This window comes from Camelus dromedarius, chromosome 31 (assembly GCF_036321535.1).
Source record: "Camelus dromedarius isolate mCamDro1 chromosome 31, mCamDro1.pat, whole genome shotgun sequence".
Lineage (NCBI taxonomy): Eukaryota > Metazoa > Chordata > Mammalia > Artiodactyla > Camelidae > Camelus > Camelus dromedarius.
In genome coordinates, this window is record NC_087466.1 from 4,765,546 (window position 1) to 4,780,968 (window position 15,423).

The following is a 15,423-nucleotide window of genomic DNA, read 5'->3' on the forward strand; positions in this document are numbered from 1 at the left end:
GTGTCAAGATGCTGCTGGGAGTTGTTTGTGCTGCTGAAAGTTCAGGTAAGATGTTTATGTCATGAACTTAGCAATAAGAAGGCCATTATTGACCTCAATTGCAGTGAGACCAGAATACTCAAAGGATTCTAAAGAAAATGTGGCCTTTTCCTTCTTGCCTAGTGTGAGCACTGCAGTAGAAGTATTACAGAGATTAATAACAGTTGAGAACTGGAATAATCTTTGATGAACACTGAAACTAGGAAGTTCTGATAAGCCAAACACACTCAGACATTTAAAGAAATATACTTGAAAAACTAAGGAACAACTACTACGCTCTGAAAAAGGTGCAAGTCTATCAGTTTGAGTAATGGATGATGAATACATTTATCTAAATATTCACTATTATAATGTAGGTCTTTTTAATTATTTGACAAAACTGGCTTAGTGTTAACTTGCCAAGGTCAAACAGTAAGCACTAAATTTAATTTAAAAATTCTTTATTTTTAAATAAAGTTTAAAAAGTGAGTAGTGTAAATATTCAAATACAGAAATGTATAAAGTTGAAAGTCTCATGTAACCTACACTGTTCAAAGAAAGCCATTAATAGACTTTTCTATGCATTATGAACATAAACACACAAAATTTTTAAATGACTTCATACTACATATGTTTCTATCAAGTTTGTTTCACTTAATATATCATGGCCATTTTTCCATGCCCATACACAATAAATGTACTTTATTCATTTTAACAGACATGTAGATTTTCTTATATGGCTGAACCATGTGTTTGGTTATTGTAACCAGTTCTTTACTGATAAACATTTAGGTTTTCTTCTGTATTTTCCTACTGAATAATTTTTATGTTTCTGTAGTAACTGAAGCATTGTCAGTTCCTACTTCATTTTGTCTTCTGGACTGGAAAATACTTTCAGTGTGGCCTTGACCTCTAGTTTAATAATTGGAATCTCTATTTGAATCTGTCAAATTTCAAAACTGGTATATTAGGACTCAGTTTCAAGTAACAGAAACCCAACTCAAAGTAACTTAAGCAAAAAAGGGTATTTATTGGTTCACATAACTGAAAAGTCCAGGGGATATACTAGCTTCAGGCACGGTTGGATCCAGGGGCATTGTCATCAGGACTCAAGTCTCTCCATCATTTGGCTCCACTTTCATCTGCACTGGCTTCATTCTCTGACTGGCTCATTTGATATGGTGGGCCCTGTTGGTTTGAGCTTTTCATCCTATAGAGCTAAGCAACCTCAGTAAAGAGCTTCTCCTCCACAGTTCATGAAAACTCTTAAGGTTGAGTATCATTGGACCAACTTGGATCACATGATCACTCCTGAACCAATCACTATGGTCAAGGAGATGGACTGTGCTGATTGATCAGGTCTGAATTACATATCCACCCATGAAACCTGAGCTGTTGTGTGACACTGAACCACGTGGACTGGAAATATGGAGAGGTGGTTACAAGAAACATCAGGGAGTTGTTATAAGGAGATGGAATGGATGCTGGTCAATCAAAAACTTATGTCAATGAAAAGACCAGATATTGAAAAAGTTTAATTTCTGCTCATAAAGTTGAATGCTAACAGCTGGCATTGTTACTTCCTTGACAATAAAAGCATTCTGGAAAAAAATCATGAGAAGTAAGTCTGTCTTCTACTCAGGAGGTTTGTAATCCATTTGAATGGAATAATCACGTCCAATAACATACTTTTGAGTGATACAACAGAGTTTCAATATAAGTTAACTCAGTGGTCTTGAGTCTGAGAGCCCAACTGTCTTGCTGACATGAAGCAGGACAACTAGCCTCCCACTGGCAAATAGTTCTGTGATGCTGTTCAAATCAGTGGTAAATTTTAAGTTCAGTGTTAAAGTTTTTATGTGTTCCTTTAAGTCTTTTGCAAGTTGAACTGGAACATTTCTGAGAGTACTGGTGAATCAGATTCATCTCTGTATTACTGCAAAAGAGAGAAATGGACAGTGCTTTCAATCTGCTGTACTCCTTCGGATCTGGTAGAAAGGTCCCAAATGCTGAAAATGATCAAATATATAGAGGCACAGAGGCTCATTCTGCAGTTTTTGTTTTTTTTTTTTCTTTTTAAAGAAGGTTGCTGGTTAAGGAGTACACAGCGTGGTCCTTTCTCTTGTGAACATTAAGTCCTGGTGGGGTGAGGTGCAGGTTGCTTCTGTTGAAAACTCTTTGATGGAATTGGATATAAGGTAGGCCAAGATCAGCTGTAGTCTTCTCAAGGACGGCCAGTCTGTCTGCAGCAACATGTCAACAAAGGCAGGTAAGGGCTGAGTCAGATAGTCAAGTAAGGTACCTTCAGCAGGGCCAGCCATATCAATAGCCAGGCTATGATCTGGGAGAACAAGCAGTTTAATATCGAAGCTCTGTAAGTTAGTTTTTACCCTGAATATTCCAGGGTTATTCCATAGGGTTTAATCTGCATACAATTTTCTGATCTTAAATGGCCAGTCAGGTACAACTTTCATTTTCCTGCTCATCTGCACAAGAACTTCCAGCTCAGGAGAAGGCAATATCCTCAATCCAGACTTGAGGTTCTATTTAAAGGCTATGCTACATCTGGGAGTGATTGGGTTGGGAGAGCCAGGTTCATCAAGGTTGGCCCTACTTTCTTTGGTAATCAAGTCTCCATCTTCTGTAACTCAGCCCATCTCTGAGAATCATTTTATAAACAAGTCAAGGTCTCAGACTGGTTGACTGGTACTGCTGACAGATTCAGATGAGATCTGAGGCATGGAGAGAGAAGGTAAGATCCTAGGTCTGAATCATCAATTCTTATACACAGTGTATATTAGACTCGTGAACAGATGATCATCTTCACCTTAAGCCCCTCATTTTGACAGGATTAAAGGGAATAACTGGCAGTGTAGATCAATGTCTTTTTCTGTAAAGTACAGGAGAAAAGAAAATCGAGCTGACATTTTGAAGGTAGTAGAAATACTGAATTTGTAGATAATTTCTTTACAAATAATAGTTGTATTCAAGCAGACTAGTCATCAGAATTTATTTTTATTTGTTGAGGGTAAGTAGTCTAGAGTAATGAGACTTAGGGCTTGTTTGATGATTTGTAGACTGAGTCACATAATCACAATTAGTCCAGAGGATAAAAGACAAAGATATAAAGAAATCATTCCCAACATTTAACCAGTGCATTCTTTAAAGTAGTTGAGGACAGCTGGCCCTTAAGTCGACTGTGAAGTAAAGGAATGCGATTTGTCTCATGACACAAATTGAAGGTTACTTGTTCTACATGATCTGGTCTGGGAGTTCATTACTTGAATCCCTCCTGCAGAAACAGAAAAGTTATCTTAATGCCTGAGAGTATCTCATGACAAGGAATGAAGTCAGCCAATGTAAAACAGTACGGAGACAGATGAAATTCCATGAAAACATCCACAAGGACAAGGGACTGTGGTCTTGCGACATTAGGAAGCAGCAGCTCTTGAGTCTACTGATCTTTATGCAGGCTTTGTAGATTTTCTTTCAAGTCAGTCTACATTTCCAGCAAAAAGGTAGATGATATGCAATTTGAGATGCCCACCAAGTAAGCTATCACGACCTGGTCAAAAGGCCTACCTCCAAATATCCCTGTCACCTATAGTGGATGATACTAGACATCAAAAGACCCATCTTAAAATCTCCCATTGGCTAGAAGAAAATTTCCAAATGGTCACATTTTAAATCATATACACGAGAAAGGATGTTCAGAGACTGTCTCTTGTGGATCGGGTGTTAACATGTAGTCAGAGCTGAGCATTCATAATTTTGGAGCAGAATAGGCAGTTATGCCAGTGATGGAGGAACTGTTTTAGTGATTTTTCTCAAAGGTTATTAGCTCATTTATCCTGGGAACAGCAGTTAAACTGAATAAAAACCAAGGAGCAGTGTAACTGCCACAGGTTGATAGTGATTTATGGTTTGAGAAGATGAATAATTACCAGGTACCCTTCTAGGTAATGCTGCCAGTATTTGAATTCTGCTTTCATAGTTAATGGTTATCCCTTGCACATGAAGTAGAGTACCATGGCTGATGATGGGAGATCCAATGTACAGATGGCCTAATATGGCCTCAATGAGGCATCAACTTCAACACTAGCTTCAATACCTGGTGATTCATGTGTCCAAGGAGGATCAAGACTTCAAAGTCATGTATTTCAAGTACCACTAGAGAATCTGGTGTTTGTGGAAGATGGGTAAGGGGGTTTGTCAGTGTAGAATATGTATTAATTGCTCTTTGGCTATATCCAATTCCAGGAACCACTGCAAGTCCATCTAGGGGTAAAGGGCTGTTAATCGTAGGTCCACTTGACTGATACCACTTTCAGCCCATATGACTACTCTGGGGTGCAAAGATATGCCCATCTTCTTGCATTTTTCTGCGTTTGCCCACATTAATTATTTCTAAGAATGCTCAGCATCAACTGAACATGGATGTTGTTGGGCAGAGGTACAAAACAGAATGTCATTCAGGTTGAACATATTGTTGTCTAGGGCAGTGGTTTCAAACTGTGTTCTGACGAATTCTAGGTGTTGTAAAGAAGTCTCCTTAGGTGTCACCATGGCGGTAAAGTAAGATGCTTGTAGCAGGTTTCAGGCCCCCCACTTCTGCTTCCTCCAGAGCAGCTTCACTTTTTTCTGGGCTTCCATATAGTTTTCATTCAAAGGGCTTCATGGCCACAAAGCCTTTGGAAAACCATTGATCTAAGAATAAGTTGTTCACAAAATGCTGAAATAAAAAAAATAGGTCACAGAAACCAGAAACTGTGTGAGCAAAGCCTGTGGTAAGCCCAAGTGTTTTCCTACTTATTCCTTCCCTAATGTGGGCCACATTACAGAATGATGAAGTTAATGTTCAAGTCTGCTACAATTTCAGATTGCCTGAAATAGGGCTTATAAGTGACAGAGAACAAGGCTATTGGTTTTAAGTGACAATAGCACTGGGGTTTTTGCAGTCAGCATACAGCTGCAAAATTCATTCATTTCTTCGTAAATATTATACCACGAAGTCCCTGGCTGGATGACTTCTCTTCAAGCATCATTAAGATCTCAATGGGCCACAATTCAAATCCTAAGAAAGTATCTCCTTCTCCCCTTCCTCCCCTTTCTCCATCCTTCTCCTCCCTTCCCTGTCTCCTCACCCACCTGAGATGTGATGCCCTTGAACTAGGTTAACAGCACAGTTCTAGGGACACAGAAGTATATTGCTAAATGTCATGGAATTCATCTAATTCTGTGGCAGAATTAACCTCCCATTCCCCTTCCATGTATCCCCACAAATCTTCTAGATATTCCTCTGACAGAAAATAAAGGTAACTTGTTAAGATATGGTCCTCTCATATGAAGAAGTCATACTAATTCAAGCAGTTATTGACAAAGTAAGAAAAAGGGGGGTTTCAAAGATTCCCCCATTCCATTGAAAGGAATGGTGCAAAAATAACATTCTGTGCTTGATTAAACGTGGAACGCATTGGGCTAAATGGCTAAATAAGACTCTTCAAGCCTTCTGAGATACTTTAATATACTACACTGCATTATAAATCAGGAGAGGGAACACATTTTACAGTACTTCACCACCTTAACGAACTACAGAAACTCTACATATGATATATATTATATGTGTATATCAAATATATACATACACACACATATATATGAAACAGTACTGTTCTAAAAAAATTAATGGCTCATTTATATAAAATTAGCCGGGGGATAGATGACCATAGATAAGATCTTGGTGCTCAGGAATATTAACTTAAAAAAGAGACAGGATATGAACAGGGAACCCCAATCAATTAGACCATCTTTGGAAAGACCACAAAATTGGACAAAAGATCTAAAAACAGCTTTGTGTTTCATGCTGGGTAATCCTGTTGTTATATGAACATTTGCTGTGTTGACTGGACAATCTATCACCACAGACAGTCTACTCCTAAGCCTCAGAGATGCTGCCATGGAATTCTGGTCTAGGTACAGATATCGTTAAGATTACATTTATGACATCCTGACTAGGGGCAACAGATCAGGGATCTGGAAACTTTTCTGGGGTTCCCAATCTCCAGTTATTTTAACACTGTGGGTAAAATAGAGGCTAAGTTAATTCCAAGGAGAGAACTGGACTGGGAGTCAGAAGGGCCTGGCCTCTACCACTTTGTAGCTGTAACACCTTGGATTATCTTTTAAATTTCCATTTCCTTATTTGCAAAAAGGGATTATAATGTGTGTCATTTGATAACTGAGATTAATACATGTAAAAGTGCTTTGAAACTGTAAAGTGCTATATGAACATAAGGGATTACCATATAGGTTCTACCTGGATGTATCAAGAGGCCTTTTCTGGAATCTGACTGGAGCTTTGTGAGATGCTGTTAGGTAAAGGGATTCCTTGGTAGATTTTCTTACATTTGTGTGAAAAGTTCTGGTTCCTGAGTAATCCCAAAGAAGATGCTATGAGTTCACTGTGCCTTTGCTTAATCCCAGTGGGTCAGAGTATCTGCTTGCTCATTCAGTAGGCTACTACAGATTTGAAATGGAAAAAGAATAAGGTCCAGTGACTTAGATGGGATCCTAGACACTTCGTGAACTTCAATCTTTTGAGACTGTGGGGCATGGTCCAATGTGGTACTCAGAAAGATGTTGCCATTCTTCAGTGTTGATAACTAAAAATTCCCTGGTCCAAATTTATTACGTGTCTCTGAAGGCTTTAACTGAAGAAATGAAATGCATACTCATGGAACAAACTGGGCCTTTGTTGTGATAGAATAGCTTCAGCTATTTGGCTTGAGGAGTTTGAAGTCACTAAAAAGGGCAATGCTGAATCTGGGTAGAACAACACAGGAGTGGAGGTGAAGGCCACATCATGATGATTCGCTGGATGCCTCTTGGGTCACAGTGGTCCACTGGAATGGTGTCTTCTTCAGTAGTAAGGTGGTATGAATCACCATGGGGAAAAATCCAGGTACCAGATGTAGGCTGATGGAACAGCACAAGGAACGCAGTCAGAAGGTCCAGGTGAACACTTGACAACCAGGAGGCACAGGACTGGAGGAGAGAGGGACAAAACAGATAAGGTAACAAATGCATGGAATCACAAACACAGGACTCTTACACTGGGGTGGGGCTGCTGTCAGCACATCAGCTGCCTGATGGGTACTAATTTTTTTTTTTTTAATGGAGGTGCTGGGGATTGAACCCAGGACCTCATGCATGCTAAGCATGTACTCTACCACTGAGCTATATCCTCCCCTCAATGGGTACTAACTCTTGACAAGCCTGGCTTAGAAGCTGACAGATGATAAATGGGGGGAAAAAAGTTTTGTGATTAATGATCAGTGATAATAAGAACAGAAAGAGTTCTCTGGCAAAGATTGTTTCCTGACTCTTGAGGACAAACTCTCTTAGGGAAGCAGCAAACAGAAACTGCCCCAATTCCCATACTTTGGGGCAGTAATTTGATTGTATTCGGTTGCTGGGTAGTGGTTGGTGGGGGAGAAAGAAGTGGTTTCACAGGTGGTATAACAATGAATTTAAGTTTATATATCAGCACCAAAGCAAAGGAGATATTGTTCTTCCTTTTCCAGTGACTTCCACAAATTGTCTTAAGACCTTGTACTTTAAAGAGCTGTCCTCAACTTTCATTTTAACAAGATTCCATCTTGAATGGGAGAGAATAAAGTATGCAGGGAAAAGGGAGTAAGGCCTTAGTCTTTGTATTGCCCTCTCTGTAACACCCTATGCAACACAGCAGTTTCTCTTTATGTTTGAGAGCTCCCTAAATCTTTTTAAAGTTAGAATTAAATAATAAAAACATTAAATAAAGAAATGTGGCCCATTACTAGTGACTTTCTTCCTAATCAATAGTAATTAGGTTATCACACAGCAATTAAACATTTATTGAGTGCTCACATTCTGAGATAGCCTGTTCTCTAAATTCCTTCTTTCCACTAAATGCTTCATCATATGCGGTGATATGTCCAGGCAAAGATTTGCAAGAAAAAGTCCTTGCTTTCAAGGGGCTTGCTATCTGGAGAGCTAATGCATACAAAAACTACAAGCAACTGTATGGACAGATAAAAGATATACAACAACATGTTATAAAACTTAAAAAAGATAATTTTTGGCTAAAGTGAAGAGACTCATGGAGGAGAGACCATGTGAGTTGGATACTGAGGAAATGGCAGAGTTCTGACAGGTGAAGAAGCAGAAGAAGACATTCCAGGGTAGAGAAGAGAATGTGAACAAAAGTATAGAGATGGTAAATAAGGCATTTTGGGAAATGGTAAGTACCGTAGTTCACTTTGGACGGAGTGATGCCAGAGTTTGCACCGAGGGTCTGGCGAAAACTCGGGTCTCCGAATTCCCAGTAACAGTGCTGGTGGCAGTGCTTGCTCAGCCATTGTCTTTTTTCCTCAAAGCAAGGACAACAGTCCCGAAATTCAAAAATAAAAAATCCAGCTCGCAAGTTCCTGTCACATCCTGATAATCTCTTCTCGGTCCCAGATCCAGTTCTTGAAAATCTGGAAATCTGGAGTCCACGCTATGACTGCACTGAAAGACATCTGTTCCAGCTAGTGCAGGGCACTGTAATTAAACCCTTTCAAACTCCTATCTTGGACATTTCATATTTTGTCACAAAATTTCAAGCTTTGAGTTCCAGTTGTTTCTTTTCCTCCTTTCTCCTGAGGAAAGCATCTTATCACCACAGTCATAAGAATCTTCTGAGGTACATCCAGAATTAATTACAAAAGAGCTAAAAGACCAACACATTTTTCTCCAAAACAGTAATTTCTCTGGGATTGAGATTATTTGTCTCTGCCCTCTAGGTAAAGGGAATAGTCCATTGACTTTTCCAGACATTTGTATGAAACAGCAGAACCGGCTAACACCTAACAGACAAAATATACTTAAATGTGTTTGCATTTGCTTGCTTAGAGCTGTACCACTGGTAAGCACCACTCCACAAAGTGAAAATGTTTGAAATCCAACTGTTCAAACATTTCTATAGTGTTTGCTGGATAATGGCCTGGAATTTGATAAAAGCAGTTGACAATTAACAAAGAAGCAAAAACTGGCATTTTGGCCACCTTAGTAACACACTTGCAAGCAAACCGAATACAAAGCAGGCCAGCAAAAAGTTAAAGTTTGAAACACTTCCAATCTACTGACCCGGAGGTTCAGCAGAAGTTCTAACAAAACTTTTCAAAGAATGTTAGCCTTCAATTAATAAAGACAAACCCCCAAACATCTTCAGGAATTCCACGCCTGGTTCAGTCTGTTCCAGTAAGCCAGCTTGCTAAAAATCCACCTGCACCATTAATTAGCTGGACTTGGCAGCACCATTTAAACAAAAGCCTGCTTACTACCAACCACACGACTAGGAATATAAAATAGGAGCAAGTAACGGATGGCAACCATGGTCATGGAAAATGGTCAAAGAAAGAGTCAGAAAGGTAATCAGGCACCAGAAAAAAAAAGTTGTTGGGCCAAAAATTAAAGAGGCTTCTTGATGCTAGAGAACACAACCACTCCTAGTTTTAGCTGCTTTATATGGGGTGCCACTGTACCATGCACATCAGCCACCCTTCAGGCAACCCACGGTGAAAGGACTCAGAATAGAAGCCAAGCAGTGGAGTGTTGTTACCCCGAATATTCACTATGCATATAACAGCTCACATATCCCAGGGATTCAAACAGGGGCTTCAAATTGGTTCTGAAAGGGCCCAAATAACATCTAGGCCTCAGTTTCCTCCTTGTGGCAAAGGAATTGTGGTTCTTAAAAACTCTTCCGGGTCAGTCCCCTCTGAAAACTTGTTGGCGATGGATCCTCATTCCCTTAAAATGTACATTCCCACTAGTTTCTGCATACAATTTCAGAGAATTTGGGGATCCCCAACTCCAATCCAAGGTTCCCAGGTTCAAAATCCAAGGACTGGACAACTGCTAAGTTTTCTTACAACTCAAAAAAACAAACAAAAAAAACACCCAACCGTTACGAACAATAATCATCCCTTGCATATACGGACTTTTTTTTACCATTTACAAAGCGCTTTCAATCCCACAAACATTGATAGGCAGAGGAGGAAACTGAGGCGCAGACAAATTACAGAGTGACTTGCCTAAGGTCACTCATCCAGCTGGTGGCTAGGCCCGGAAGCAAACCCAGCTCTTCCGACTCCGGAGCTTGTCTCCCCACCCCGGAGCAGCCGCCAGAGCTCCCGCCCCCCACTAAGGCGGCATAAGGAGGAAAAGGCAAAGTAGAAAGCCCACCACCAACCATCCCCCGGCCCCCTCCTGCCCCCCCAACTGGGTCCTTGCAGGCCCTGAAGGGTGGCGCCAGGCCTCCAGGCCGGCCCCGGCCACCCCAGCTTCCCCGGCCGCGCCAAATCCCGCCGCCGCCGCCTCCCCGGGAGCGGGGCGGAGCAGCTGCCCGCCGCCGCCGACCACCCGGACGACTCCTCGTCGAATCGCAAACGCATAGGCCGCCGCCCGAGTTCTGCGTACGAGAAGAAAGACACGGCGCGAGCGCCAACGGCCACCGGGCGCGCGCCGCGGCGGCCGGGCCTGCGCCCCAAGAGCTGGATGCCAGAGCAGGAGAAAGAGCCGCCAACCGATCGCTCGATCGACCGCGCGCCCGCTCCTTCGCCCTACCAGACCGGGGAGGGGGGGAGGGCGCGCCAGGGCTTCTTCGAGTTAGGGGCCTGACTCCCCGGCGACGAGACAAGATGGCTCCTCCGGTCCGCGCCGCAGCTACCGTCCCGGCTGCGTCGCTCGGCCCGCCCCCGGTACTGTTTCTTTAAATGGCGGAGAGGGTCAAGAAAGCAGGAAGAGAGGCGCGCGCTCTCACGTGACAGGGGAGGGTCCGGCTAACAAGATCCGGTCACGTGGAAACATGCTACCCACGAATCAGGAGGCGTCACATCAGGGCGGGGGCGGGAGGAGTTGCGGCTCTGTGATTGGCCGAAAGCGCCGCGGAGGCCTCGGGGGCTTGGGGCGTCGGGGAGTGCGCGAGGCGGCCTGGGTTGTGTGCGCTAGCGGAGACAAAGCGGTGGCTGAGGTGGCTGAGGTGGCAGTGGCGGCAGCGGCAGCGGCGGCAGAGCAAGCCCTAAACGCCTAATTTCGGGGTGCTAAGTCCCGTCACCATCTCATCCAGGCGGCGCGTGGGCGGCTGGTCTCGCGGCGGTGGCAGCGGCAGCAGCGGCGGCGGCGGAGGCGGAGGCGGCGGCAGCAGCACATGGTTCCAAGAGCGCGCTGCGGTTGTTGGGTTCCAATTCCGTGGGGAGGGACAAAGGCAGCTGTGAGCGCCGGGAAACGCCCGGTCGGTTGGTGTGCTCGCCACTGCCCTCGATCCGGGCTTTGAAAGCTGGGACTAACTCTTCTCCGTGAGGTGGAGACCACGGGACCGAGGCCAGGAAAGGGCCTCAGAGGCTGAGGCCGCTGTCTGAAGGAAGTGGGGGAGGGGCGCGGCCCGCCTGAGTTGATTTGGGTGGGTCAGTTCTGAGGCGACGTAGTGGGTCACTGTGAGGTAATCTGACCCAGATTGGGGCCGACAGCAAGCTAGGTTTGGTCCGGGCTTTGAAAACGGAAGTCGGTCTTCAGCGCTTAGGAAATCTTTAAGTCAGTGAGGTGGTGAAACCGGAACCAACGCCATATGCACTCCATCAACATCGTGGTCACCAGTCTGGGGCTTATTGAAGGATCCTGGGATCTTTGATGGCGAAGACTTGGGTGGTTATCCACTTCTATGATAGAAGTTGCTAGATTTCCGGATTGGTAAATTTCCTCAGGAAATTTAGAGGAACAAAGAAAGGCTCGAAGAACATGAAGATGGAGCAGTAATAAAATCGCCATCTCCAGTATCATCTACTCCAGCACCAACCTCATTCGACTCGTGAACTATCGCAAATTAACGCTAAAGATCCTGAAGAGTACAGATTTATGACGTAGTTCTTCCCAAGATATTATATAGTTATTGAGAAGATTAAACAAAAATTAAAGGAGAAATCAATTATTGTTTTAGACAACTCTTTGAATATATTTTGGATAGATACTAGGTAACCTTGCTTGATTATAGGGAGCACAGATTTACCAAATCTTACAAGAAGGAATCCTGAAAAATTTATTCCATTGTAAGCTTGTATTTCCCAGTTAGTAGGTAAAGGACTGGAGACCTCACTGCACTAATGGCCTTCACAAATTACAGCAGTTTGAATCGAGCTCAGCTAACCTTTGAATATCTACACACAAATTCGTAAGTATCCTATAGGTGCCACCGAGGTCACTGATAACTCATTGCTTGATGTTAATATGGAAATCCTTTCCCAGAAAATTTTACCCTTTTACTTTTTGGGATGTGTCACTGGATGAGTCTTGAGCTCTGTGTGGAAGAACTGAGATCAGTGAAATATTTGTTGCTAATCCGGAAGAATATGATCTTTATTGGATTGAAATTTATTTGATCAAATGCAAGCTAGTTACTTGGAGTCAGTATATTGCGTTGTTTCATTCAAGTGTTTGATAGGAATCCACAAGTACTATTCTTTGGATCGCCAAAAGTTGGACTGTTATAGTATCAACTACCTTCTCTTTAGTGACAACAGTCAAAACAGTTGGGTTATACCAAGCCTTTTCTAAGAAGGAAAAAAGAAAAAAATAAAAAGAATGAAGACATTTAAATGACAACTTGTGAGAAGAAATTATTTTTTTCCCCAGGAAACAGTTGGCTTCATTTCTCTGGGAAATTTACCCTCATCCAATATAGTTTGTATACACTAAGCAGGAAGTGACAACTTTATTAAACCCATGATTTAAATAGTGTTTTCCCCAAATGTGTGCAAGTCCCTGAACAAATAGTGTGTTCATGGTTCTTGAGTTTGTGAAGAGATTACCATCACTCCACATTGGTCTGGAATGTTTCACGGTTAATCCTTGTGCCCACTCTTGGAAGTAATCCAGTGAGGTCATAACTAGTTAGGTTATTTATTTATTTATTTATTTATTTATTTATTTATTTATTTTTACATTCATTTGGCACTTTTCAGGAGAAGGTAAGTAATCTCATTCTAGTATCTGGAGAGATGATGAGCAGCTAAATGAATGGCCCAGAGATCTGAAGAACCACCCTCATGGTTGAGAATATAGACTTCAGTTATCCAGTAATAGTACAATAACTTAGTATTTTATAGGAGAGGACAACATATTATTTGTGATAACATCTGTAATTCTCTTGTTTGCAATTTTTCCTATGAAGGAAATAAAAATTATCTGAGTAGTGAAGTTAATATGCCAAACGAGAGCCTGGTTTTGTTTCGTTTAGGAAGATTCTTATTGAATTAGAGTGTTTGAGTAGGTATTGTAGAAGTCACCTAGGTGAAGTCTCATACTGTGGATGATGAATGTGAAATTCAGCTAGATAAGGTCTCTGATCAAAGGTTATACTCATCTAGTTGAAAGCACAGCCTTGGCTAAAACCTTCAGTATCCTTTTGTATATTTGAATTGCCATGTTAAGATCAAGCAGTTGAAGGACACTTAGATGTTCACAGGTGATTGTGTTTGATAAGTTCAGTTCTGGATTTTGGAATTGGGGCCTTATTTGGAATGACAAACTATGTATGATCTTGGAAGACCATGAATGAGATTTCAGGAACTGGGCTCTTAATCCAGCTTCCCCAAAGACTGATAATTAATAGTAACAGTTAATTGCTTCATACCGGTCATTTTAAAACATAGTCTAAAGTAATCTTTACAGAAACCCTGCTGGAGTAAGAATTATTCCTATTTTGCATTTGAGGAGACTGAGGCTCAAAGCAATTAAGTTACATACCACAGCTGCTATGTGGCAGATTTAAGGCACCAAGGTTCAAGGCAGTAAGATTTATCTAGTCATGTGGTTAGTGCTTTTCACCATTAGGCAGCACTGACTGTAGTCAGTTTTACCTTTAAGGGCTTGTTTCTTTGTCTAAAGAGCAATGGGTTCACTTTCCACTTTGTCTTCAATTTCAGTTTATCTCAATGAACCTCTAATTTGAAAGTGAAACTGGAGAATTTTCTGTGAATTTAGCTTACCATGTTGAACTGGAACCACTTGCTTGCATGAACATTTTGATGGTTGTATGTATCATTTGGAAGCTCTGGAGTTATTATCTGGATTACACCTTTGATGTTGTTTACTTTTGAATGTGTCCAATCCTGCCAGAAGAAAATATGAACCCCAGGATACTTAGATAGGTTTTTGGTTTGTAACCAATTTCAAGACCGTTCTTTGTGATCTGACAGGAAGTTCATTTCTAGAGGAAAAACACTTTAAAATTTTCATGAAATGTGACTTGTTACTTGTAATGATGGTAATGTATCTCCTCCTGTTACTGGTGCAGTTTACTTTCAGAGAAGGGAGTTTTTGTCTTACACACCTTTGTTCTAATTTAAAAAAACAAGACCATTTTAGGGTGTCTGACATCTACAATATTGCCATATGATCAATTATGAAACAAACGACTCTTTGTTTACCTCCCAGTGTAGACTTTTGAGCAGAGTCCAGGATAGAAGGGTGAAAATCAGTGTGGTGCAGTGAAAAGAGCATGGGCTTGGGGAGCCAACCAAGCTTGGGTTTGATTGCTTCCTGGCAGTTCCTTGGGTGGATCGACTTATCTGAGCCTCAGTTTCTTCATCTGTAAAATGGGGCTAATCTGACTGTTTATGAGGATTATGTAAAATGTCTATAAGGTAATTAGATTGTACATGGTACACAATAAATACTGAATAGATGATGATTATTTTTCTATTTATAATATGAGCTTATATAAACCACAAGTTGGTCAGTGTGGTTGCAACTTGCTGTTTGGTGCTTGTCATCAGGCAGATAAATTTTTAGGTAATTCTGGAGCATCTGTTGGAGATACTAAACACTTGTTTTGAATTTTTTTTTTTTTTTTTTGTAGTAGGTCTACAGTAACTGTTGATGGTTATTCTCTTGATTACATCAGGGTTGAGGTTTGAAGCCTGGGAAATTCTAACATGAAAATCTTAGGCTAATTTCTTTTAATACTGGATGTTGCTCGTATGAGATGAATGAAATTAGGGTTTTTAAAGAAAAATTTTATGTTGTTACTGCTCTTTGTAGGTTTTGGTTACTGCTGGTAATAAAGTTGACAAGCAGTCTAGGTGCCAGATTCCAGATGTAGTGGTGGTAGTGATGTTCCTTTGGCGTAAGGTGTGTATCTTAAGTCACTCTGTTTGCAGTATTGCTGGGTGGTCTGATAGGGCAGGGTGCTTAAGTGTAAGATGTCTGCTTTATATGTGTGTTCCTGGTGGCATATTTAATAAGTTGTTAACTTGGTCGTATGATATTTTGGGTTTTTTTTTCTCAGTATGTGAAGTAACCTGTTAACTCTAGAGACAGTATTTC

The 15,423-nt window shown here is 41.5% G+C and overlaps 2 protein-coding genes across 4 annotated transcripts in view; one reads left to right on the plus strand and one right to left on the minus strand.

Annotated features, from left to right (window-relative positions):
- Positions 1-1,024: 1,024 nt before the first annotated feature.
- TUG1 (taurine up-regulated 1) lies at positions 1,025-10,710 on the minus strand (the record flags this gene model as incomplete). Its single annotated transcript, XM_064481071.1, has 2 exons — positions 1,025-7,062; positions 8,308-10,710. A coding segment is annotated over one exon (465 nt), but the record flags the coding sequence as incomplete, so codon positions are not given.
- Positions 10,711-10,982: 272 nt separating this feature from the next.
- MORC2 (MORC family CW-type zinc finger 2) overlaps positions 10,983-15,423 on the plus strand; it is a 36,331-nt gene continuing 31,890 nt past the window's right edge. For 2 of the 3 annotated variants that reach the window (XM_031443090.2, XM_031443091.2), the window contains exon 1: positions 10,983-12,268. In XM_031443090.2, the coding sequence (XP_031298950.1) occupies positions 12,201-12,268 (68 nt within the window). In that variant the 5' untranslated portion in view covers positions 10,983-12,200. The remainder of the gene's footprint in view (positions 12,269-15,423) is intronic. The other variant, XM_010992266.3, reaches the window with a different exon arrangement.